General features: G+C 41.5%; 1 protein-coding gene across 1 annotated transcript in view; it reads right to left on the bottom strand.

Annotated features, from left to right (window-relative positions):
* syt1a (synaptotagmin Ia) overlaps nucleotides 1–25,681 on the bottom strand; it is a 167,492-nt gene that overhangs the window by 28,345 nt on the left and 113,466 nt on the right. The window contains exon 5 of the mRNA XM_044020704.1: nucleotides 9,325–9,529. Coding sequence (XP_043876639.1) covers nucleotides 9,325–9,499 — 175 coding nt within the window. The 5' untranslated portion in view covers nucleotides 9,500–9,529. The remainder of the gene's footprint in view (nucleotides 1–9,324; nucleotides 9,530–25,681) is intronic.

Genomic DNA, 25,681 nt, shown 5'->3' with positions numbered 1-25,681 from the left:
GACAAGACCCTCACGGAGCGGCCTCAGCCAATTTAGTGGAAGTAACAGATGTTGGCATTTACCCACTTGCCATTTAAAGAGGGAAACTGCTGAGGCAGCGGACACCTTTGCGGAACTCTGCTGCTGCTGAACGTGCGGGTAATTATGAGCAGAGGTATGGTCGTGACAAGCCAAAAAAAAGGAGCTTCAAACACAGCACTCATGTGCTCTCATAGCTATTAAATTAAAGTTTCATGTTGAGATTTAAGAATTTTTACAGGTGGAAAGCAGTTTTGGTAGAGTCTCAACAAATGAAACAAATCCTTAAAAGTCCAGGGCCCACACTTTAGGAGGGTTGATTGGGTACACCTAAGCACAAGCCTTTTATATGTACTTTAGCCCGCTATCTTTATTACACAAACAAGGAAGAGCAACATCCTTTCTAGAAGAATCATTAAAGCCATTTTTCCCCTCTGGAAAACACAAATCAATGTTTTAGAACACCTGCAGATTCCTTCTTCGGCTAGGATGACGAATTAGAAAAGGCAATTCTGTCTCCAGCCTCACCATAAGGTCTATTGTACGGATCTGACTGGATAAATTGGACAACCGTGTCACCTACAGACTGTCTCAGCTAGCAGCCAGCTGCAAACACACCGACACCTTTCCTAACTGGAGCCAGCAGCCAGATAATGCTCCCTGGTGGATTCCCACTGATGCAGGGAACGCACACACAAAACAACAATGAAAGGATCTGCCACAGGAGAAACAGGGAGAATCCAGATGGGCTGAAAATAATGAGAGAACTCACAACATACTTTGCCCTTCAGCAAAGTTTATAATCGATGTTCCTTCCACCTCCTCAGCAGACACCGAATGTCTTAGGTGTTTGCTCAGGAGATGTGATAAATCCAACAAAGCAATAGCTAACATAAACGGGTCAAACTCCAGACTGTTGAAGACAGAAAAAAAAGACCAATCAAAGCAGAAAAGTATATAACAGTCTATCATTCTGGTAGCTTTTGCTCACCAGCGTTCAGCTGAGGTTTTCTTCGCCAAAGGTCCAGAGGAGGAAAAATCCATACTCTGCTGACAAAATCAATAAGCACTGTCCTCTGAGGGAAAAGGTGGCGAGAGAAGCTCGAAAATAACTTTTTAGAATCTACAGTTCTGGCCTCGGAGCGACGTTGTAATGGAGGTGATTCTGGATGAATCTTGTTTGCAGGGAGAGACACACAAAGAAACACACGGATAGTGTTTCTGCTCTTTGCTCCATTTAAAAAAAATAAAAGAGAGATTAAATTACTGTTGGGATTATGTAAATGTTCTCATGTGCCAGAGGGATTTGGTATACAAATGTCAAATTATTCCACTTTGGTATATAATATTATCAAGATTTATGGTAACCACCTTTTAATTAGACACCATTCCTGGAGGGGTTTATAAAGCCGATTCCAGATTAGCAAGAGATAGCAGATGATCCGCTCTGGCGACCCCTAAAGGGGGAAGCCAAAATTTGGAGAGAAAGACGAGGAGACGTGAAGACAGAAAGTGTGGACATTTTCCAAAGGGACATCAATGGTGCTTTTCCATGACAATTGTAGCACTGCTTGGCTCTTCTCGACTTGACTCTACTCGGTTTGGTATCAAGCACATTGTTTTCCATTGCTTCACAGTACGATAGCACGATAGCACGGCTGCGTTGAACTGCCGTGACGTCATTATACAAACAATGGAGTTACGTCTGCACCTCGTCCACCGACTACAGTGTATTTTTGCGGACAGCAGCCGTACATGCTCGCTGTAAAGCCCGTAATATGCTGGGTACTGGGCAGACCCTGGTATACTCGCACGTCAGGTTACTGTAGTCTCCCACTTGACCATCGGGGGGGCGATACAAGTCTGGACCCAGGGGAATAGGACGCATTCCTACCAAAGAAGAAGAGAACGATGCTACAGCTTGGACACGTCTGGTTCAAGTGGCTCACAGCTGAAAAGGTCGATCGGGAAGGGCAGTCGGGGTGTCACCAGGTCGAGGCCTGGATGACTGTCCTTGGCGACTTCTTCTGTTGCCGAAATACCGTTGGGGCGGAAGTTTACCAGGAAGTTTACCGGAAATATACCAGGGCCTTAACGCTCTTACTGTTTTCGATGTCGCGCTCATGACTCTTCCAGTGACGACACTCTCTGACCAGAAAGTGGCCGCCAGTCTGTTGACGTCACATTTCAGTAGTGGCTCAGCTCACTTGGAACCTTGCCAGAGCAGCATGAAAGGTTCCAGATAATTAACAGCGAGCACGCTCTTGCCAGGCTCCACCCCTTTCCTGGAATGTTCCAGACAGTCCCCTTTAGTCAAATGCGAAATTCAATTTTCCACAGTTTTCTTGACTTCATGTCTACTTCACAGATTTTTTTTAAACTGTACAAAAACACCACACAAAAACTGTTTCCATACAGTACCACATATACATTTTCTTTAGTTCCATAGTATATGTATTTAAATGGGTAACGACCTGAACATTTAATATTATTATTTTCTACTAAGGTCTCCCAAGTTATTAAACAAAGAAACCTATGGGATTTGAAAATGACAGTATTAATTCTTTGACAACACATTAATTCATTGATTATATGCTTGTTGTACTTAATATTTGACTTAGTTATTGACCTACAAATAAGTATTAAAATGGCAACTTACTACACACCATTGTGTGTTTTTGTTGGGGGATGTGTATCACTGGCATCGCAGAAACATCAACTTGTGATACGTCAATTCTTTTAAAAACCTTTGACCTCGAACCAAACAGGATCATTTGTCAGTGTATTAGTCCTCGGAGGACAGTGTGTAACAGCTCATTTTATTTTACCAGTCGCACTGTAAGGGGTTAAGGAGACAGGTTCGCATTTCAAGCCGGCGAACCACGACGGTAAGCAATCACCTCCCGAGAGGAACTGTAATTATTGTTTTTTTTTTTGCTTATCAAATGGAAGCTCAGATAAACAAATATCAAAATAATTGGAGCGTAAGATGCAAATGTCACTCTATAGCGATAAAAGCACCTGATGGAATCTCATTTCCCCAGTTACAGTAGAAATCAATGCGTGAACCCGGGCCTTATCTTATCCATCAAGTGCACCTCTTGCAGTGAAAGGCACTTGTGTGTTCCTTAATTAACGGAACCTGAGTCCCAGAAAGCCATAAAAAAACATCTTCTAATTAACTACACTATGTCTGAGTGTCCTTTTTTTTTTCCTCTCAAGAGAGAGAGAGAAATAGAGCGAGAGAGCGAGGGACTGGCACCGCACTTCAACTCTTATCTCTCGTTCCACCATGTGACGTGGCATGGAAAATGGATTTTCTCTTAATGGGCAGGTTTGGGTTTTGATATACTGTAATTCACGTAGTCACACACTGTCATCAAAGCGGGGCGTATTGTTTTAAAGAGAGAAATTAGAAAGAATGTACAGGTTGCAGGACACAATCATAAATCTATCTATTATTATACTATTTACAATGTAGTATACCATCTAGATCCGGTGAATGTCTGGAACCACACAATTTTCTTGACTTCCTGTCTGGAAAATCACTTCAGACTCCAAGCAGATTTTTGAAACTGCTTGTTTTCGTCGTCAAATCAGCTGACTGTACCGTACCATTTTAAAAATGTTGCGTACCCTAAAGGGGAAGGGGTGCCAAAGAATGGAGCAGTTGGGGCTGGTTGTTTTGGTAGTACTCCAGATGGAGACGCAAAGAAAATATGTATGGTACTGTACCGAACCAACCCATTCTACTTGGCGGGAACTATGAAGGCGAATTGTTTACGCAAATATAAATGGTTCAATCTTTGTGAAATCTCAATTTAACTTAATGTGAAAAGATTATACACCGAAAACACAATTATAAATGACCTTAATTTCCATTGAAAAGGGTTCTCAATGGCGTATATGCAGCATTATTTTTACTGTAGACCGCTGAATAGGATAAATATTTGCAGCGACGGAGGATTTTGGCTCAAATGCTCAAACAGTAATATCTATATCTTTTTTTTTTTCTTAGAGAAGAGCTTATCTGGTATCTTTTTTTTCTGACCTGAGCGGTCAAAGCAAAGCAGCCTCGGTATGCAGCAGAAAAATACATTAATAAATAAATAAATGTTTCACTGGCTGACATTTTGTGTCCTTGACAGTAAACACACCATAGTTTCTTTTCGGAAAGTCACCTTCCAGTAAATATACACTGAGAGAATAGATAAAATAAAACACATTTATAGCTATTTATTTATTTATTTATGTATTATATTTATCAGCTGTACTGTGCTGCAATCACTATTGAATTCAATTCCTTTTTGGCTGTTGTCCCAAAATACCAGTTTGGCAAAACTCTTTCACTAGCGTTAAAGTGGCTGCAATTCTGTCACCGTGTTCCCAGTCGACATGAATTACTACCAGCTTAGTCATTGTCGCAGAACAAGCAGCGTGTAGAGAAGAAAATTCTGAGAAATCTTTCCCAGGTGCACCCAAAAAGAAAGTAAAGGCATGAGGTATGATGTAACTTTTCCCCGTAATTGCAATCTAAGTGATGCAGAACACACCTCAGAATGTTTCAGCCGAATTAAAGTCATTATAAACATTATAATTAGTTTCACTTTCCTCTGTTTTGACTCTTAATATTCTAATTAACGAGCCTGCATGTATTTATCCTGTCCTATGTCCCCTTGGTAATAAGACTGGGTGAACTGAAGGAGAGCTTGATGGATGCGTTTTAAAGTGGAGCACGTGTACGTGTGCATGTGCGTAATATTACATCTGGGTAATATCCACTTCCAGCAGCCCACACTAATCCAATGTGACAGGACACTGTTGGTCAATTAACCTTGACATTATAACTTGTTATGCCTACGAGAGCGACACTCTGCCCGCGCCCTTTTCAGCTCCGCAGCTTGTTTAAGCAAACAATATGGCTGCTGCAGAGTGCAGTCTCCAAATATGTGGGACAATTAATCGCTACAAAGAGCTGTGATGACAACACACGGCTTTTATGTTGACCCAAAACTCTTCTTAGGTTGGGTACCACTCACATTTGAACAGATTTATACTAATTTTATTTATTTAGAACAAGGTCATTGCATGATAATGGACGCCACTGGCTAATTTACATCTGTTGTCCCGAGTTAGGTTGATGATATTGCCAGTTTTTGGCACTTTATTCTATTTTTAAAAGCAAAAATGTAGTTGAAGTTGTCCTGAAATTTGGCACCAGTTTATTTAACATCAATCGGTACTCGGACATTTCAGTTGGCACCATGAAATTACAAAAATATGGTACCCTACCATAATAATAGTGGATTAAAACTCAACTAGAACCCATTAGGACCTGATAGAACCCAACAGGTTTGGTACAATAGGGATATATTTTGACTTTTAGACACGTTTAGATTGGGTTTAGATTCACCCACCATCACAACCTGCTTATCTTCTCCACCAACATGTTTCCTTCACTAAATAAAACCCTCCTCCTTTGGCAGGATGGAATTTTTTTGAATAAAAGTTGCTGTTTTCTTTCTTTTTTTAAAAACTCAGACTCATTGCTTTTTGTGAGACTTGTTAAACGGGTCTCCCGCGGCTTTTTAAGCCCCCCCCCGAAATGTCAGTTTCTTCTGCTATTATGAGTAATGGCTGTCGGAGGCAGCAGTCATGGATCAAACAACCTAAGGTTAATTGTTATCGGAGAGTAAAGCCTTGGGTGTTTGGAAAACTTGCAGAGAAATTCAATACAATGGTTCCCTTGGAGGCAAAACTACACGTGCGGAGTGAGGAGACGCAGTGTGGTTTAGTGCGATTACGCAGCCACAGCGCGCCATTATGTGTGTGTGTTGTGAGGTAAATGTGCTCAGATTGCTAAGAAAATGAACTTAATTATTGGCAAATTGATTAGAGGGTCTGCTTCTGCGTTCTGTCACTGGAATGGGTTTGTTTTCCTGCCATTGTTTACTTTGCATATGCAATTTAGGACGTGCTTTTCTTGGGGGGTTTGGTTAAAACAGCAATTCCCATTTGCCCGTATCTTCCGACAGTGTATAAATGAATCCATTGGCAGTTTCTCAAATGAAACGTGACGACCATAAATACTCAGTCACATCACGCAGTTTTCAGCCCAATTTTCCAGACATTGAGGAGTTCTTCAGCTCAGTTACCAAATGTGGTGCGTAAACACTTAGGATCGGGTCAATATTTTTCACATCTGAAAGTCCGCAGAAGACCCAACTGCCCACGCCTGCAACAACACGCGAGGACACTGTGAGGACATACTGTCCTAACATTTTCTAAGAATGAGGACAATGAAAGGACATACAAATGGGCGTTAACTCCTAAAGAGTGCCTCTACTACAGGGGTGTCAAACTCATTTTTGTTCAGGGGCCACATACAGCACTATTTGATCTCAAGTGGGCCGGACCAGTAAAAATAGTAAAATAATAGCATAATAACCTATGAACAACAAGAACTCCTTGCTTTTTTGCTCCTTTGTTTTACATTTAATGAAGGATATTTTTACAAAACATGGCAATTCTTGAGAAATATATGTGCAATTTCAACAATATCGTGCCTAAACGTGCTATTTACACATTACACTGGATCTAAAAAGGCACAAACATTTAGTCACAGATATCTGGAAGAGATTTCGATTGTAATCGTGGTGTGAAATTTTAACAAATTCATCCTGTGGGCCGGATTGGACCCTCTGGCGGGCCGGTTCTGGCCCCCAGGCCGTATGTTTGACACCCCTGCTGTACTACAAGGGAGAATTAGATCGATTGCTCATGCCTGGAACTGTAGACTGACACGGACCCTATTTGTCTTTGAGGACACGGAACACCAAACAAATTGAAGGGTCATTAGCTGGTAAATATTCATCAGCCAGTTTCTTTTACGCAGTTTTAAAATTTGTGCATAAAAACATCTGAACGGAAAAACTACAAAACGTCGGTGGAAAAGTTGGCACGATCAAAAAAAAAGAGGAACGCAACTGAGTGCAATAGAATGTGTTTTAGTGAATAAACCAGAACCAGAACTCTCTTGCTTTCAATGAGCGGGAAAAACATCGGAATTGGAATGGACGGACGTGCAGCTGCAGGTCTGACTGCCGTGACAGCTCCGTCACTCAAACCCGCGCCGCGGCTTAAATTGAGATTCTGAGCCTGAGAGAAAATCTCATTGACGAGGAGCCGCAGAAGAAGCTTCTCCTTCATCCTCACTCCTCGTTAGCTGCTACCTGCGACCATCCTCCAGACAGTATCGATATTCTGCGGAGTAAACAAGTCTTGGGGCATTCATCATCAGCTTAGCAGCACCGGGGAGCAGAGTCACTGCTTTTGATTGAGGGGCCGGGCTGAGAAAACAGTGAATAATAGTTTTTAAGGGTTGATCTTGGAGAACTTTTTGTGCCTTGAAGGAGCCCAATATAGGATAGATAGTGAAAAGATTGTGTGTGGAGAAAAAAGGAAAAGGACGTCAGGCTCGGTCACGGATGTGGCGGGAATAAAGACGCGTCTCCGAGACAGACGTTCGAATGCTGAGCCATAAGGGACCACTGACATCGGCAGCCACACACTGAACATTCACTTCCTGTTTGTTCAGCCATTCAAACCTTTAAATGTATTCCTATTTTTGTATCAAGTCGTCACAAAGTGAACACAATGGAATTAGATCTGTGTCAACAGTTTTTAAGAAGCAAACAGCACTTTTTGTTTACGCTCCCTCATTTGTTTCAGACCATGGGCGGAGCCTTAGGAAGCTGCCTGCTGATTGGCTACTGAGTTTTGGAGTTGCTGTCTGTCTGGAGCTCGTTCCCCAAGTTTTCTAGTATAAATAATTCTAGTATCAAGTTATAATCTGACAAATGTTAGATACTTTTACAATTAACGCCAACACTCAGTAGCCAATCAGCAAGCAGCTTCCTTAGGCCCCACCCACAAACAAAAAACCGAACGATTATCATCAGTAATACTCTTTGTGCCGTTAAAATCTCAGCAAAGCTGGAATATGAACACCGGTGCTGTCAATGCTGAAGAATTAGGGCCCGTCCACACAAACACATACATATTCTATCTATTTAGATTTTATGCTGAATGCAACAAACCAAATCTCCAGGCTGTGCTTGATACCGGACGCCCGGAGTCTCGAGCATAATAATCTCACACGCTTGTACAAAAGATGTAAAACTATAAATAACGCATCGAATTATTTCAAATGAAACAGGCAGTTTTGACTCGGAGCGCCACTGAGGTAGAAAAACAGCTTTATTTATTTATCGCCGCCAGACTCCATCTGTGCATCAAATACACGGATTTGTTTTTACTACTTTGACTCGGAGACATAAAAATAAATGTCGTTCTTTGAGTGTTGATTTGATTTAGAGGCTTTTTTTTTTTTTCTTAAAGGTCAGGTCTGAAACTGACATTTTTTGTTTCTTTCTTTTTTTGTTCATCATCATCAACAAAAGCTCACTTCACCAACCACTGCTGAATCATGCCGATTCATGTTTACACCAGAATCATGCTGAATGAATGAATGAATAAATGAATGAATGTCCTCTGATTGATTCGGGAGAGCGACACTTATGCAGTTTTTGAATTTCAAATGCAAAGTGGTGATTAAAAATCACCCTTTCATTGGTTTTACTGGGTGTGGCAGCCATGTTTAAACATTTTTTAAAGTAACTGCAAATAATGATTATTTTTATTAGTGATTAATCTATTCAGCATTTGTTTTAGTCGGTAAAATATCATTAAATGATGACAAATGTCAGTCGGTGTTTCCCAAACTTGAAAAATAACGACATCCTCAAATGTCTTTGAGGAAATATAGAGATAAATATATACATTTTATTGTGATAGAGGAGCAAAGAAGCCAGAAAATATTCAGACTTAAGAAGCTGAACTCGCAGAATTTGCTCCCGTTAAAAGAAAACCAACTCAATGTGACAATGTCGACGGTGGACATTTTTGACCTCAAGCACCAAATGTGTGATTAAAGTTAAACTCCATCAGTGTTGAGAATATCATGAGGCACCAAATCAGTATTGGCAAATATTGGCTTTCAACACGGCATTATTGATTTCTAATGTTTATGTATTTGTATATATATCCACATATGTTGTGACATATTGTGTTCAACTCCAGAAGAGACTAAATGATGAATATGAATTGGTTATCAGCCCGAGGCTTCCCAATATATCGGCATATGCCAATATCATGCAACCCTATCATAAAAGATAAAGAAAACCAACAAAAACCCATAAATAATATATATAACTGTTCATTCATTGAGAAGAAAATCAAACTCACATGGGATTTTGTTCAGCTTGTTCATGAACTTGTCCTTCAGCTTAGAAAAGGCCTCGTCATTCTCGCCGGCGCCCAGTCCGGCCGTGTTGGTGCTGTTGGACCCGGCCGTCGAGGCGGAGGCCGTGGTGGGCACGGGCGCCGCCGCCGCCAGCGCTTCCCTTCGACTCTCGTTCATCTCAGATAATGCTGCGCAGCCAGGCAGACGCTGGAGGAAAGACAGGAGAGACGAGGGAACAGGGTTAGTTTTTCCTCTTGTCCGCGCTGTGACACGGACGCGCGTCAGAGACGACCGAGTCGACGCAGGGCCGTGTGAGCAGCTGCTGGCTCAGCCTGAGCAAACATCAGCTGGGCTCTGCGATGAATTGGCCGGTGCACTGAATTCAGAACAAAGCTCCTCTCTCATGCTTAAACTCCTGATTAACATCACACAGCGGAGCTAAAAAATGATTATTTATTAGTCACATACAACGCAGGCGGCTTATGATTGGATCTGTGCAAACACGCGCGTGTCGCAGAGTACAGTAAATACAGACGAGACAAGATTACGAGACCATGTTCATCATGGCCAGCTCCTCGTCTTTGGACTTTAATGAGGCCGAGACCGTCAGAAAACTGTCTCTCAGACGTGTCACGAGAAGGAGGACACGTCACGAAGGGAAGAAATATGGAAATATCTTAATCAACCTATATTGCAATTGTGATTTTTGGCCGCATGCTGGACCCGCCACACGTTCCCAACCCTCACTTAAGGTCACCTCTTCAGAACCACTTTCAGTTGATGAAAGAATGCAGGTGTGTTTGTTTAATGAGCTCTTTATTATGTGTAAAGCGTCTGTGAGCGCGCTGTAAAAGTGTAGAATGAACTGCATATTAATTATTCATATTTTTCAGTCTTTCAACAGCGCTTGTGCTACGTCGCTTAGCCTTTTAGATGGCGCAGCTGTGCTGGTGCTAGTTTACAGGCAGTAATACAGAAGAAATTGATATATTTTCTTCCTACTCATAAGTAGGGATGCTCACGTACCACATTATTCTGACGGAGCCGAGTACAAGTATGCAGAGTTGTAATAACAATACAGGCGAGCTTTAAAAGTATAGGTATAGATTAATAAAACCTTCGTTTTTAGTGGAAAATCCTTTGCATTGGTTCTGCAGATGATGATCGACAGTCTCACATGACGTGTGACCAGGTTATATAAAGTTAACGAAAACTAACTAAATGGCGAGAACTCAAATTGAAAAAAACATAAAAATAAAGACTAGAGTTTAAACTGAATTGTGTGTTTATAAAACTAACTACAATTGTTTTTATAATATAATGAGACTTTTGTTGGGTTTCTACGACACAATACTTCACTCCATCTTACAGAAAAACTAAATATTTACAAAAACGGTAACTGTAGTCGTTTGCCATAACTGTAAATGCTATAAATTAATTAAAAATTCAGTCAGCATTATGTTCGTCATCGTCTCAGTCTCTCTGCGTGAGGTCAGCTCCACGTGAGGGCATTTCATTATCCCACATCTGCCTGAGGAGAATAAAAGGAGACGCCTATACAATATATTACTGTGACACTAAAGACTCTGTGGATTTATGCTCTTATTATTCTCCTAACATGGAGCGGGAACGTGCTCTAAAGCCAGATTTATATGCAACTGTGGCTTCAAACGATCAGTATTTAAACTGTGTCATATAACTGTATTTTACTTTACGTTCTACATCTTAAATCATATTTGAATCCATTTATTTTCCCTGTCTTTGTGCTTTTACGCCTTTTACTTTTGTCATGCAGGTCACACCGCAGTGACTTCTCCTGTATAAATAAAGGTTGTACGCACGCGGGTAATTAATGCACCTTATTATTCAACCTTTAATTAAAAAAAATGATAAATGCTCATTAGAGTGACTGGAAGCTGAAGCGGGTATTAACATGAGTGACATTTCTAGGCAAAACTAAATGGTTATTTTTCAACTGAATGTGTTTTTATTTACCACAAAATCGCCCGACGGTCACTTCAGAAATCAGTCTTTGTGCCGTTCCACCGCACGGGGACTATTTATTGTCCACTCTCTGTGTGCAGGTTGTAATTTGGCTCCGTCTCCATAGCGATCCAAGAGGATAATGGCACCCTGTTGTTAAAGAGTTGTGGGTTGTTGTTGCTTTTATTTTTGTACAGTGAATTGAAGGTTAGCCCATTTATAGTATCACTCGAAAAGAAGATTCTACTTTTAAGTGTTTATAATGGAAACAGCTACAGCTATATACACATATATATATATAATATATATGTATATATATATATATACATACATACATACATATATATGACAAGAATGAGAAAGTGCTTTTGCCCTTTTTTTCAGAATAACTTTCAATATCTGGCATTCTACGTGTTCATTTTGAAATTTGAAACAGTAAAAAAACATATTTAAAATAGCGGGGATGTATATTGAATTGTATGGAGCACATAAAGATAAAAACAATACTCTTTTCACTGCTGCATGCAGAAATACTGTTAAAGGCTTGTATGTAATTGGAAAAATCTAAATAGCAGCTCATTTATACTGATATCATCTTATTTTTTTAAAAATAACAACAAAGAGACTTTTCCGTTATGTCGCTCTGAGTGTGTTCAGTTTTGGTTTGCAAACACAAAATAACTAATGACAGACACTGTCTGCTGTGGCATCAGTGTGTGTTATATTCATTTAGCAACACAGTCATTTATTTTCTCTGAGCTCTTTGGGGGGTGGCGGTAGGGGGAACACGATTTTCCTCCTCCTCTGTCCTCTGTCGTGATTTCCCAGCTGATGCAGGGAATTCAATCTGGCAATTTTCCACCAACACAGCAACACACTTTCCCCTCAAAATATAGATTAGCGCTGCTGCTGCTGCTGCTGCTGCTGCTGCTGCTGTGACCTGCGTCAGCGACAATAGGGTTTTTTAAAACAAAGTATTCAAGAGTGCCACATTCAAACTATATGAATACACAGGAGTTTGCATGTTCTTCCCCTGTGTGTGCGTGGGTTTTCTCCAGGTTCTCCAGTTTCCTCCCACAGTCCAAAAACATGCAGATTTATTTGGTGATTAGGCAAAATTGAACACTCTAAACTGCCTCTAAATTGGCCGTAATTGTGAGAGTGAAGGGTTGTTTGTCTCTCTATGTTTTCCCTGTCATGGGCTGGCGACCATCATGGTACGGTTCAGTTTGGTACAGTAGTGTGGTCAGGCTGGCGTTTCTCGACTGAGAACAGTTCTCGGTAGGAGGAGCGCGGGCGTAGGATGACGTTGTACCGTTGCCATGACAATGAATGACGCCATTGAACGTGACACAGCGGCCAACAATGGAGGACATCCAGCAGCTCGGTTTGTGGGTTTGTCTCGACAAGGATAGACTGCGGGCGTTGAAGAAACACCGATCGGGAGCTGACTGTTGAGGGTTGAGCTAGCTTGTACCCCAAGGGAAGGGTGCCAAAGAATGGAACAGTTGGGGTTGTCCGTGAAGGTCCTCAGTCATCCAGGTCATAATCTTCTTCAGTAGTTCAGCGGTTGGCGACTGGACTTGCTTGAGTTGAGTTGAATACGTTCAGGTTGTTGGTTCCACCTGAGACTGGTTGATGAAACCAACAACCTGAAACTGGGAGGCGGTAAAGAAGAGGGGCTCTAGATCGGTATCAGCCGCAGCGGTTAAATACCTGGTTCTTCCCACTAATTTAGTCAGAAGAGAAGAAGCCTCCTGGACGAGAGGTGAAACACCTTAAACCCAACTCAAGCAAGTCCAGTCGTATACAGCTAAGCTACTGAAGAACAGTTACGGCTTACGTGTAGCACGATGGACCTAAATGGTACAGTGTTTGTTCTCTTCACGTCAATCTTGTCTCATCAAAACACAGCTGGACTGCATCCTCACTTAGGTTTCCCAAGATATGTGCAATCTGAAACGCCTACCTACTGTACATGCATATCAACACAACAGTGATTAAATTACCAGGAACACTGGTGTATACATCGGCTATATTATTCCTCACTTCCTGTGGGTTTCACTGCACGTCTGTGTCTCCACATTGAAAGAAAACCAACTGTACAATTTCTGTACTACCAATCCCAAATGTCTTGTGAGAGCCATCACAAACTGTGCCCCGTCTTCAAGGCCGTGTTGCGATGTCACAGATTTCCCGATTGTTGGAGCATGTTCTGTAATTCAAGACAACTTCCTCTGTGAACAGACGGTGGAATTGAAACAAAGACGGACACAAGTTCAGGCTGCTACTGATGTGCCGTCGTCAGGGTAACAGCAAGCGCGAACAGGCAGATGAGAAGCCGCCAACAGCAGCAGCAGCAGCAGAGACACGACCTGGGACAATTATCAACAAAAGGTGCAAGAAAAACAGCAGCAGAAGTCATCTCTGCTTCAGTGCAGTGAGTCTGTGTTTGTGCTTGTGACAACAGGGTGCTTGAAACCTTCTTGAAAGCGTAAGCACACTTGTCGACGACAGGACTAGTAGACTCTCTGCTGAACACATTTCATTTGGTGGAGCCAAACCTAAGGCGCTCCCATTAGGCAAAATTTGGAACTGAAAGGACACCATTTTGGCAGGAAGCTGCCCTGTGAGTTGCTGGTCGTGTATACCAGGTAACTGCCTGTTCATCAACTATTAAGGAGTTGTGGGACAAGCAACAAAGGGCCAAAGATCTTGAGACCCTGCAAAGGTGGAAGATGGGAATGCACAGACAACAGAATAATTTTGGAGTAGAAAAGAGTTGAAAATAATGTCCTTTCTGGCTGTTTCCATACTCGTGAAAACCACAAGGTGGCGTTATAATTGCCTGATATGTTCAGTCCGTCAGGTTCTGCGATAAAGTGCTCGATCTCCGTGGATCTGAAGTGTGCAGTGACCTCTGAAGGCTTGAAACGGGCCCTGGTGCCGTTCATCTTGGCAAAAGGCTACCCTGCCAAGATGGTGGCGTAAACAAACTGAGTCATGTGACAACCGGTAACTATAGTCACCTTGGACTCTCAAATTGAAATTCTTGGTGAACCCTTGAGTCGGTGTTGCGAGTATTATGGAGTTAGCAGTTTTCAAACAGGTGTTTACGAGACATGCAACGCGGCAAACTGCCAAAAAAGAGACCCAAAAAATAAATACATAAATAAAAGAGGAGCCTGGCCAACGGGCTTGAAACCTACAATCAAAGGAAGGACATGACTCAAAACATGAATCATGAAATAATTCAACTCCAGGCTTTAAGAGAAATTGGTAACAAGCTTTTCTCCTGCTCTGAACAAAGCAGTTATTGGCTACCTTGGCCCTCTCAGCCCCCCCCCCCGCCCCGGTTACAAGGATGCCCACGCACGTCCACGTTCGCTCAACCTCCCGTCGGCTTCCCTTTGAAACGCTGTGAGGTTAGTGTGGAGGCTGAGCCATTGAGAGGCGCGCTTGGCAGTGACAGAGATACTTCAACACAGGCGAGGACTTTTAGGCGGCACAATGATGCGCCCGCAGAGTGTGTGTGTGTGTGTGTGTGTGTGGGAGGCGTCCTCTACACGAGGAGAATTGATCGCGCCTCCGGTCGATATTTCCAAGTGAGCGTGTGTCTGATTGGGGGAACAAGCAGAAATTCTAAAAAAAAAAAAACAGTAATCTGGACCATATGTGCTTTTTTGCCACATTTTGGGTTTCACCCAAACCACAGAAGATCGAATTTATTAGAGCTGAAACGATTCATTGATGAATCGATTATTAATTGATTACTTAATTAATCGACAGCTATTTTGATAATCGATTAATCGGTTTGAAGTTTTTTTCATGATTAAAACAAGATTTCCGATAGTTTAATCTTCTTAAATGTGAATATTTTCTTCATTTCTTTGCTCTGGATAACAAAGAAATCATTAAAAGTGAATCGTTTTGGTTTGTGGACAAAACAAGACATTTGAGAACGTCGTCATTTCCAGGTTTGACGAACACCGCTCAACATTTTTTAAGGTTTTCTGATATTTTATGGACCAAGCGATTAATCGAGAAAATAGTCGAGAGATTAATCGATTATGAAAATAATCTTTAGTTGCAGCTCTAGAATTTATGATCTAAATTTATGTCACTTATTTACAGTGCTGTGATGTAACGAAGCACAAATGGCTACTGTCCTTAAGTACAAAATTCACTTTAAGTTTGTCCTTTATATTACTAGCAATTTCTAATCCTTACTACCAAATAAGGATGACTCGCTCTACCACTAAGACACCGTCACTCAATTCTAACTTTCTAATACTTTTACTTCTAAAACTTAAGTACATTTTATATCAGAAAAAGTACAGTAAAGGATACTTTAACTTAAGTGACTTTAACTTCTACCAAATTAATTAATTAACTTTTACTCAAGGGTCCCTTTTAGGTACTTTATATAAGACTGCATACTTAGCTCTTCGTAATACCAAGACATTTTGGACAACAGTTTGAGAAAAAGCTCCTTCTCTATTCCTACGTGACCGTGTCCCAGTGCACAAAGCAAAGGACGACTATAAAAACAGGGTTTGACCTTGAGTTTGGTGTGGAAGAACTTGACCGGCCCTCACAGAGGGCACCTTTGTATTTAAGTATTTGTTATCTAAGTAAATACTAAGTATTTGTTATCATTAAACAGGGAAAACAAAGAAAACTGGAGAAATTTACGAGCTAAACGCATCAGCCAAAGAAGAAATCCCATAAGTAGACCTCTGATACTGACATCTCTAAAGGCTCCAGCAGTCTGTGGGCTCAGATTTTCATGCACATGACATCAATTCAGTGAATTAAAAGGGGCACACACATCTGGACTCGTGAATAAAAGCTTCTGACATCACGTCATTGCCACTGAGATCGTGTAACGCTTTTCTCCGTCTCCGTATGACATGTCAAATGGAAGACGCGAGCGTGAGCCCCGTGTGGAGAAACCACCCATGGCGTCTGTTATGCCTCGCATCACTTGCAAAAAAAAAAAATGAAACATTAATTCAGCGTCATCTTTGCACCTTAATGACTGTCTCACACGCTGGAGCAGACGTCGATGACTTCCACATCACCTCCGCCGCTTCACAGCGGGGCCCGGTCTCATCTGGAGTGGGACGCAGCTTATTTATGTTTATGGAAAAAAAAAAAAAAAAAGAAAGGGGGAAACTTATTAAAGCTGCGCGGTTGACCTTTTTCCCTTTGACAAGCGCTGTCATCACTATGTAATCATATCCAATATCCACTATCCGTTTCCCGTCACCACGGCGACCTGTACATGCAGAGACGGATTTAAACTAACGCTTTCGCACAAAATGGCCGCGCCGTCATTTCTACGGTCAGGCGTCGCACGACTTTGTTATTTTCCACTTCGCCGATCAAGCGTCACATTAAAGCGTCCTGTCTCGCAGCATCTGTGCAACACCAGAGAGAGGGAGCTGGATTTAAATTTGAAAGTAAATAAAGCAGATGCTGGAGAGAATGGGATTAAAATAATAAGTGTCAGTACCCTGATCCATAGAATTATGAAAATATTAAGTCTATATTAAAATCACTAAAACCTGGACTTGTGTTTCACATTTTGCCAATTTGTCTATTTAGATTATCCGGAAATTAACATTCCCAACAATGGATTGGACAGATAATCTGAACAGAGTACCGACATCTCGCAAGAAGTGGGCACTACTGCCTGAAAAACACTAAAGACAGTGTTCAAGACTCTACTTTACTTGAAGAATCAATAACCGAGTCATGTTTTGCGTGTGAAACTGATAAAGATTCAAATAAAACCGCATTACAGTCATCATCTACCTCTTTATCCTCCACCAGAGGGTCGCGGGGGGTGCTGTGCCAATCTCAGGTACATCGGGCGATAGGCGGGGTACACCCTGGACAGTTCGCCAGTCCATCGCAGGGCCACACACAACTAGAGACAAACAACCATTCACTCTCACACTCACTCCTATGGTCAATTTAGAGTGTCCAATTTACCTAATCCCCACATTGCATGTTTTTGGACTGTGGGAGGAAGCCGGAGAACCCGGAGAGAACCCACGCACACACGGGGAGAACATGCAAACTCCATGCAGAAAGGCCCTTGTTCCAACCGGGGCCCGAACCCGGGTCTTCTCGCTGCAAGGCGAGAGTGCTAACCACTACACCGCCGTGTGGCCCAACCGCATTACAGTTCCAAAAAATTAAAATACACTACTACGACACAATACTGAGCTCAAAGTGTATAGTATTTGGTAGTATATAAATACCTTAAACTTGGGGGTTAAAATTTCAAAAGTTCAAATTAAACAGTCTAGGAGTGCATCAGACTGTCCTTAACCTAAACCGTATATCCATTTTGACAATGATTGTATGTCTTGCTGTATTTGTAAAACAGTGTCAGGCCCAAAAAAAAAAACAAACCCAACTTATTTGGAAGCTCCGGTCAAAGAAGATTGGAAAACCACAGGAGAGGTTCAGGTATCAGTCGATATATAACGTTTATAACCCTACCATCAACTCACACAGTCATTCTCACCTCCGCGATGCTGCAGGATGCAATAAAGCGCTTGTTTCTCCCCCTTTTCTCTTTTGTTGCAGCTCAGGTGTAAAAACCCCAACCCAATTACAGAGCTGCCAGATGGCCCAGCGGGTCCCCCGACCACAGCGGCGACGCTGGCACTCCGCTCCCTCATATCACCTCCATCTTTCTCTCCTCCTCTAACTGGGTCAGCTCACTCCATCTCTACCTCCCTCTGTCCTTCCAGAATCTCTCCTCCATCATCTGAGAGTGGGATTCTTGCTTCTTTTGACACAGACGGAATATTCCCGGTTGCTAAGGCTCAAAGAGGAACGAGTCCATTAGACGTCGCTGGACTCTTCATACCGGGACAGTATTTCTGGTATCAGGTGGATTCCTCCGCTCCCCAATGGTTGCACTTTTTCCGTCATCACTCACAGAATTGCCAGGTGTCACGTCTCACGCTGCGTGAGGAAGCGACGCGGCTGCCAAAAAGTTCCTTTTTATCCTTTTTATTTGTCAACCACCAGTCCACGGCAGACTCTCTAAAAGCATTCTGCCACCTTGTTGGTTTTTTTGTGTTTAACACGAGTTAATCACCCGGTAAATCGGCAATTAAAGCCGTTTTAACAGGAATTATCTGCCTATTATGACAACGTGATGTGGCAGTCGGTATATGTCATCTTAATGTAAAGTGACTGAATAGATAGAGAAATGTGTTTAAAGATACTTCCTGCAATTAAATCAATTACAGATTAACATTAAACACAGTCAAATTCAAGAAAAATGTCCAAAATTTTAGACTAAATTCATCAATATAGTTTTGCGTTTCTTGTGTTGATTTCATACAGCTTTATAGTTCAGTAAAACACATTTGTCCTAGACTTAATGTCTTCTTCAACATGGCTTTGCTTATATTTCTGAGATTTTTCCGCTTTTACAGGACACAATGAAGCTAGATCTACAGAAACACCTTCAAAATAAATCTCCACTGTCCACCAAAGGCAGTAACATCATTAAATGTGAACAAAATTAATTATTTCTTTTAATTTAACGTCTTTCTTGAGTCATTTTTTGGCTTTTGCGGGACAGAATCTAAAGCTAAATCTACAGAAACACCTTCAAAGTTAATCTCCCAACAATGAAATCACAGTCCAGACACAGTTGCCGACTCAGGTTCATTGTTAAATGTCAGTAGATATAAAATGATTCATCTTCAGAGGAACTGATAGATGTCAAATTGGTGATTGCCGTCATTTAGATTCAGACGAGAGTGGAGTTTTGACTTTTAAAAACGGGAAGAGACTAATTGCGGCTGTAAAAATATTTAGCCGTAGAGACGCAGCGTGAGACGCACAAACACTGCCTTAGTGACGGGATCAATAGTGGCCAATCGATAAGGGAGTGCTTTGACTAAACAAGCGGAGGCGAGTCTTAGACGACCAACACACGAGTTAGAAACACAGTCAAGTGTTTTTTTTTTTTTTTACACGTCACATGTGTCACTGAGCAGCGACTCAGAGATTTTTTAAAGCATTTGCAGGTGTCGGATATACGCTCATAATCATACCAAGGACACTCGCTTTGATCCAAAGGGAGCGCTAACTGTGTAATTACAATAAAGGACTCGGGAGGAAATAACAACAACTCTAAGCTCAATTAAAGCCTGCGCTTGCATGCATAATAAAGCGCCACATCAAACAATTAAGGCTCTTTTATTGACCTAGCGAGATATTCAGAGGTACTAAGTTATTGCTCGCTTGTTAGCGCATGTTGTTGGTTCATTGGTGTGACTCATACTGAAGGAGTCTTATTGAGTGAATTATCAATAAAACACGTAGGAGAACGAGTTCCATTCAGGTTTGGTCTTAGTCACCAATGCCATCGAGTATAAAAGAAGTTATTATTATTTGTTGGATGAAGCTCTAAGGTTTTACCTTGGTTTTTCAAGTGACCTTGTTCTGTGGTGAGGCATGCTTAAAATAAGACAAAAAAAAAGATTTTTTTTTCTCCTCTCAGGGCTTTCATTACAGGTTTACCATGCACAACAATTATATTCTACAGTATTATGGGCTCATTTTGGCAACAAACATGTGGAATTAGAGATATTTGACATTTTTTGGACCCAGAAACTTACAGATCCTGATATTCCTGATACAGAACATCCTTTATCATTTCATGTATTTAATATTTAACTTATACATTCAAACGCACATAGGAGAGAAAGGCCATACATTTCCAAGAAACGTTAATGTAAGCAATTTGGTGTACAATTTGTCAATATGTTACGTTTACTATTTTTCCCGGCCATTTGTGTTCGGCCATAAATGAATGAATAAATTCGGCATGACATTATTGTCCATTGGCTGTCCTGATCTTCCAAATAACGGCAGTGGCAAAAGCCATAGAACGCTTTATTTTGGTCAAACTCTACATGGACGATACATTATTTTACTTCTCCAAGAGAGAAATTACATAAAATCCTTTTAGTAAATGAATAAATAAATTTGGCATGACGCTATTTTTCATTGGATGTCCTGATTTTTTTAATACATGCTGTGGCAAAATCTAGAAAAACAAACTTATTATACATACTCAAACATTATTTTACTTCTCTTAGAGAAAAATTACAGAAAAACAAGAGATTTTTCCTACGGTAACCAGGCAATTTAAGCTGCATGAAAGGCAAGGGGACCATAATTGAAGTAACTGGCTTCCAATGTGCATTTAAATGTAACTAATGAGTCGCAAGGGTCATTCTAGTAGAAAATCAATCCATGCGTAAATCCTCAACCTGCACGGTGAATGAACTCCAGGTTCCTACTGTGCTCCATCCTTTTCCTCCCTCTGTCACTTTCCATTGCTTTTGTTCAGTCAAACGGCAGCAGCATAAGCAGCAGCCGCGGCGGCAGCAGCAGCAGCAGACAGACTTTTTGTGTCACTGCTGCCTCGAAAGAACAAGAGGGACTCGGCGGCGGGAACACATGTCAAACATCAAACCAGTTCAGAGTGACAAGAGCTTTGAAAAACTAAAACTTTGAAACACTTTCATGCTGCTGTGTGCGACGGAACGAAGCCATAGCGGACTTGGAAAGTTGATGATGACAAAGTGAAACTGAAAAAAAACATAACGGAGCTTTTCATTCACAGCTGAGAGTCGAGTCACAATCAGGGAGTGAATGCGTCAGTGAGCTGCCTTTTCCAGACATAGCTCATATAAATGGAGGTGTTAAAATAGATTTTTGACCCTGTGAGGTTTGTAGAGCAGCTCATACACCAACTAATTAACAAATACATTTTGTTTTTCACTATCAGGTGCTAATTCCTGCTGGCATGTGTACTACAAATCCCCCAAAAAGTATTGCTTAGGGCAACTGTCCTTTTCATTTGCTTACTACAACAAAACACTGAAACTGGATGCTTTTATCTCAGTCTTTGCTATTAAATGTCAGCTAAAGGCAAATATTAATAGCACTTGTAAATGTTTTACCACATTTTTGACACTGTAAAGACTTAATTTACACTGTTTTGTTATCTTTTTGTTTTTCTCCCTCTTTTTCTGGCACTTTTTTTTTAAATGTTTTAGCCTACAGCAAACCTACCAATGGTTTTACTGTTACTTTAATGTGTTTTCTCTGTTATAATTTTGCAGTGACTGGCATAACGCAACCCGAAAACCATCGTCTCTCGTTTCAAGAACTGTTTATCCATGTGATGTGCCAAACTAAATGTTTACCTGGAAGTTCCTGGAAGGCTGCATACAAAGGTCTGTCCAGGACTAAAATTAGGGCCAAGTTTTAGGGCCAGTACACACAAGAACGAGTCTAGGAGAATCTGCAGAGGTTTTGTACCGTACTGGCTTTTTCTCCACTCAGAACCAGCTTGTTTGGGAGCACTAAAACACTATTTTTGAAGAAACTCCCAGAATGCTATCCTTGCATTTGCGTGAATTCGATGTTTGTAGTCACCGTCTTCTTCTTCTTCTTGCGTTTGGAGTTTGGAGCGCAAGCTTTTTGCACATGCTCCACATCTCCTTCTCTTGTTTTTGGTGTATTTCTGTGGCGTTAGACTACAGAGTTGTTTCGTTTTTTTCTGTGTAGATACAGCTAAAAATCAGAAATGGGGCCAGGCAGTGTTTCTAAAAGCTGAGATAGTGTGAACTGCAGGTCAATCCGGAGCCAAATTAATACAATGTTAAGCGGAAATGGATCAATATGGATGAAACTAATTAAAGGCTGTCGGTCTGAGTCTGCCATGCTCTTATTGTACCTGGTCAGGTGCATCCACACACGGGGGTGTGTGTGTGTGTGTGTATATATTAAGTCACCTAAATAATTGTGCAGTGAACCAGTGGGGGGCAGAGATCAGACGAGGCTTAGAAAAGCACCCGTGGCTACTTCCCCTTGTCCAGCACTGCCTCTTTACTTACCTGGAGCCAATCTCAGGGGGGGTAATGGAAGTGGGAAAAAGTTATTAACCCTGCTTTGCAGCTAGGGCAGGACAGCTCCATTAAGCCAGAGCACAAAGATTGCCCCATTTTCAATTACTGCTTCCATGCACTGAGGAAAGTTAGAAAAAGAAACGCCTTGTTTTCTGCTGCAGAAAGACGGACTCTGGGACCGCAGATCCCAGCAGCTTATTCAGCTTGGATCCGACTTACGTCCTGAATGGATAGTGAATATATTACGTCTATTTATGTGACAACTAAGGAGGCACAATCCCCTGGAAAATGGGTCTCGATGCCTGGAGCTAAATGAGAGGCTGGGAGGTCAAGATTGGAATATAGTGTTGGGAGCCACCTTTGGCACCCGAGTAAATGCACCGATTTGTTCTTTGTTCTTTTATTTTAAGTCTAGACACAGACGCTGTGACTGTATCAATGTTCAAGCAGCAATCAAAAAACACTCACTTACGCGATACATGGTCCACGTTACCGATCATAGAGCGATACATCGCGATATCTGTCTAACTGAAGAAAACAGAACGTTAACGTGAAAAGTTAAAAAGTGAAGGAAAGTCTATGTATGGAACGTGGATGGAGCATCTCTTTCTCCACCATTATCTCGGTGTAAAAATCCCTCTTCTTCGGTAACTTCCACGCCCAGAAACTGTCCCTTAATTTGTTAATTAAAATATCTATATTTTCCCTGGCGTATAAATTATTTTATTGCCCGAGGAAGGGCCAAATCAAAAGGTGTTCGAGATACATTCAATGACCCCGGTAAATTGTATCACCAAGTCGTTATTTTGACCCACCCCTACTCAGTGGTCACAGAGTAATATTAACCTACAAATCTTTGTGTATTTGTCTCAAAAGGAAAAGTCCAACCAGTGGCACGTGCGTCAGTAATCACTGGACAGGAAGAGTGTGGACAAACTTTGACTCAAACCAGCAGCCATGAAAGTGAAAGGATTTCTCAAACCCGTCTTGTTTGAGACGCCGCTTGAGTTTCGCTAATCAAAGACCTCCATTACTCTCAAATCACTCACACATGAACTGCTGTGGGGGCTCTGTAATGGTCCACTGTTTCTCTGCCCACTGCGTTTATTATCCAAACAAAAGAGCGTCGACTGGATGACCTGCTCTGTTTTTCATCACCTCCCACATTTAACAACCTTTAGCCCCGGTTGCGTGCTTAGTTGGCCGTGAGGCTTGGGGATGGGGGGGCTGGTTTACTGAGGGCTGAGGCTAATATAGCAGTGCCTGCGGAGTCGTGTCTGTTGGAATCAGTCAGACGTAGGAGGCCAGGCCAGGGGCCACGGCGTGACCACAGCTAGGTGAGTCATACAGATAAAGGGGTTATTTGCTCAACCACAGCCCGCCTCCAGGATCACAGCCGACAGGGAAATAGTCCCTATGCGTGACAGGCTTGGAGAGGAAGGAAATGTCCGGGTATTTAATAGTCAAGGAGAGAGAATGACCATTAAAGCAAAGAAAAAGATTTAGTCTGAAGCGTTTACTGAGAACAAAGGTTAAGATGAAGGACTGTGAAGCAACAACAATTCTGTAGTATATATGCCAGGCCTGTATGTGGCGCTGTAACTATGTCACAGACATTGCACACCAAAAGAAACAAAGAAGAAAATGTGGAGCAAACGTGTACAAAGTGCAAACGCAGGAAGAAGAATGATATCTGTTGAGATTTTTTGTAAGATTTGAACCTGAATGCTTAGTGTAAAAATGGTAAAGTGGCAAGAACTTTTGACAGGAAACGAAACGTTTTCAAAAACGTCAACAACACTGAAACTTTCAGGAACTTTCCACTTGTGATGTTGAGAATACAACACGGCGAGGACCATTCCTTTACAGTAAATCTGAAACATGAGCACCAACAAATACAGAAAAAATACCTAAATTACTGTCTGCGACAATTTTCTCTAAGAGCTTTTTCTAATTAGGAATAAAGAGACTGTTTTAGTCGTAGTAAGTTTGTTTGTTAATCTTCCACTAACACTCTCGCTCTTCCTCGTTGCAGATGTCAGAGAGGGCTTCTCTTTTTTTCTTTTTATCATTTCCTACAGCGTCCATGTCAAAAAGAAGCGTCCCCAGAGCTGTGAATGTTGTGCTCAGACAGACGCTGGCTTCAAGTGCTCTTTCCACACACTTGGCAGCTGACCTTTTCGTTCTGTTTGGAGAGCGGAGTGTGGGAGGGTTTACTGACGATGATGCTGCTGCCGCTGAAGAAGAAGAAGAAGCGCTTCAGTTATTGACTCGGGAGATTAAAATCTGCGTTTTTGTTTTGTTTTGATTTGTCACTTGTCCATGCAACACCTGTCCCAAAACTAAATTTGACTTGCACTGACATTTACAGAAAAGGAAATATTCACTCAAAGCCTTTACCAAGGACGGACGGCGTGTGGAGTGAGTTTCAACTTCTGATCCGTGTTTGTGACGGAGCATGCCATTTTATCTCACGTAATCTCACAGTGTAAGTCGATTGTGGTGAATTTCCATATCAAAGGTACTCATGAACGGGGAAAATCACTGATATTTAGGTACTTTGCCGCCATTCCACAAAGGAAGAAAGGAAAATACTCAATTAAGTTAAGTTTTAAGTTTTCTTCACAACTGTTACCTTTAGTTTGAATAAACTTAGTTCATTTTGGTGCTAAAACATTTCTTATTTTATTGATGTAATTGTTTCCATACTGTTTCACTGTCTTTTTAACAAGAGTCATACACTATTACATTACACGAAATATGATATCTAACATAAATCTAGCATTTAAAAAGTGTTATCTTATCAGCAGTACTGAAACAGAACTAAAATATAATATAAAGGATATCAAAGTAGCTAAGGGCATTTTTAAGACGTTTAACACATCGTTTTAATAAACTGCCAGCTATTCTAATCTGGATAATTGCACATGTGAAGTTTTCATAATGTCACACGCCTACGAGTGTGGGGTGAATTTTTCGGTCGGTGCGCATCAATATTCAGTCGAGCGATCGTATTAATCAGCTCATCTTCATCATTAACGCCCCTGCCTCGAATTTAATCGACACCTGCGACAGACTGGTGGTCTGGCTTCGCATTCGAGTCGGCGGATTCCTAAACCACCCTCTCGTTTTTGATACCCACTTGTTCACACAGACACACAAAGAACTGACACGTTTGTCTCTCAGAGGTGTCGCTGAATGACGATGTGACAGTATGATTTAAAGGTGAGGAAGTTCCGTAAAAAAAGTGTCATATTTCGAGCAGATGTGAGATCACGGCAGCGTGAGGAGGCAGAATGAGATTATTAGGACGTTATACGTTAATTTTTTTCCCCCGGTTTGTTCAGTTAATGCAGTCAGCGGCCACTTTAATAGGTACGCCTCCTTCAACTCCTTTGTTCAGCTGAAGTAA

The sequence above is a fragment of the Solea senegalensis genome, linkage group LG3, assembly GCF_019176455.1.
Source record: "Solea senegalensis isolate Sse05_10M linkage group LG3, IFAPA_SoseM_1, whole genome shotgun sequence".
Classification (NCBI taxonomy): Eukaryota; Metazoa; Chordata; class Actinopteri; order Pleuronectiformes; family Soleidae; genus Solea; species Solea senegalensis.
The sequence above is the reverse complement of the archived record's forward strand: the minus strand, read 5'-3'. Positions and strand labels throughout refer to the sequence as shown.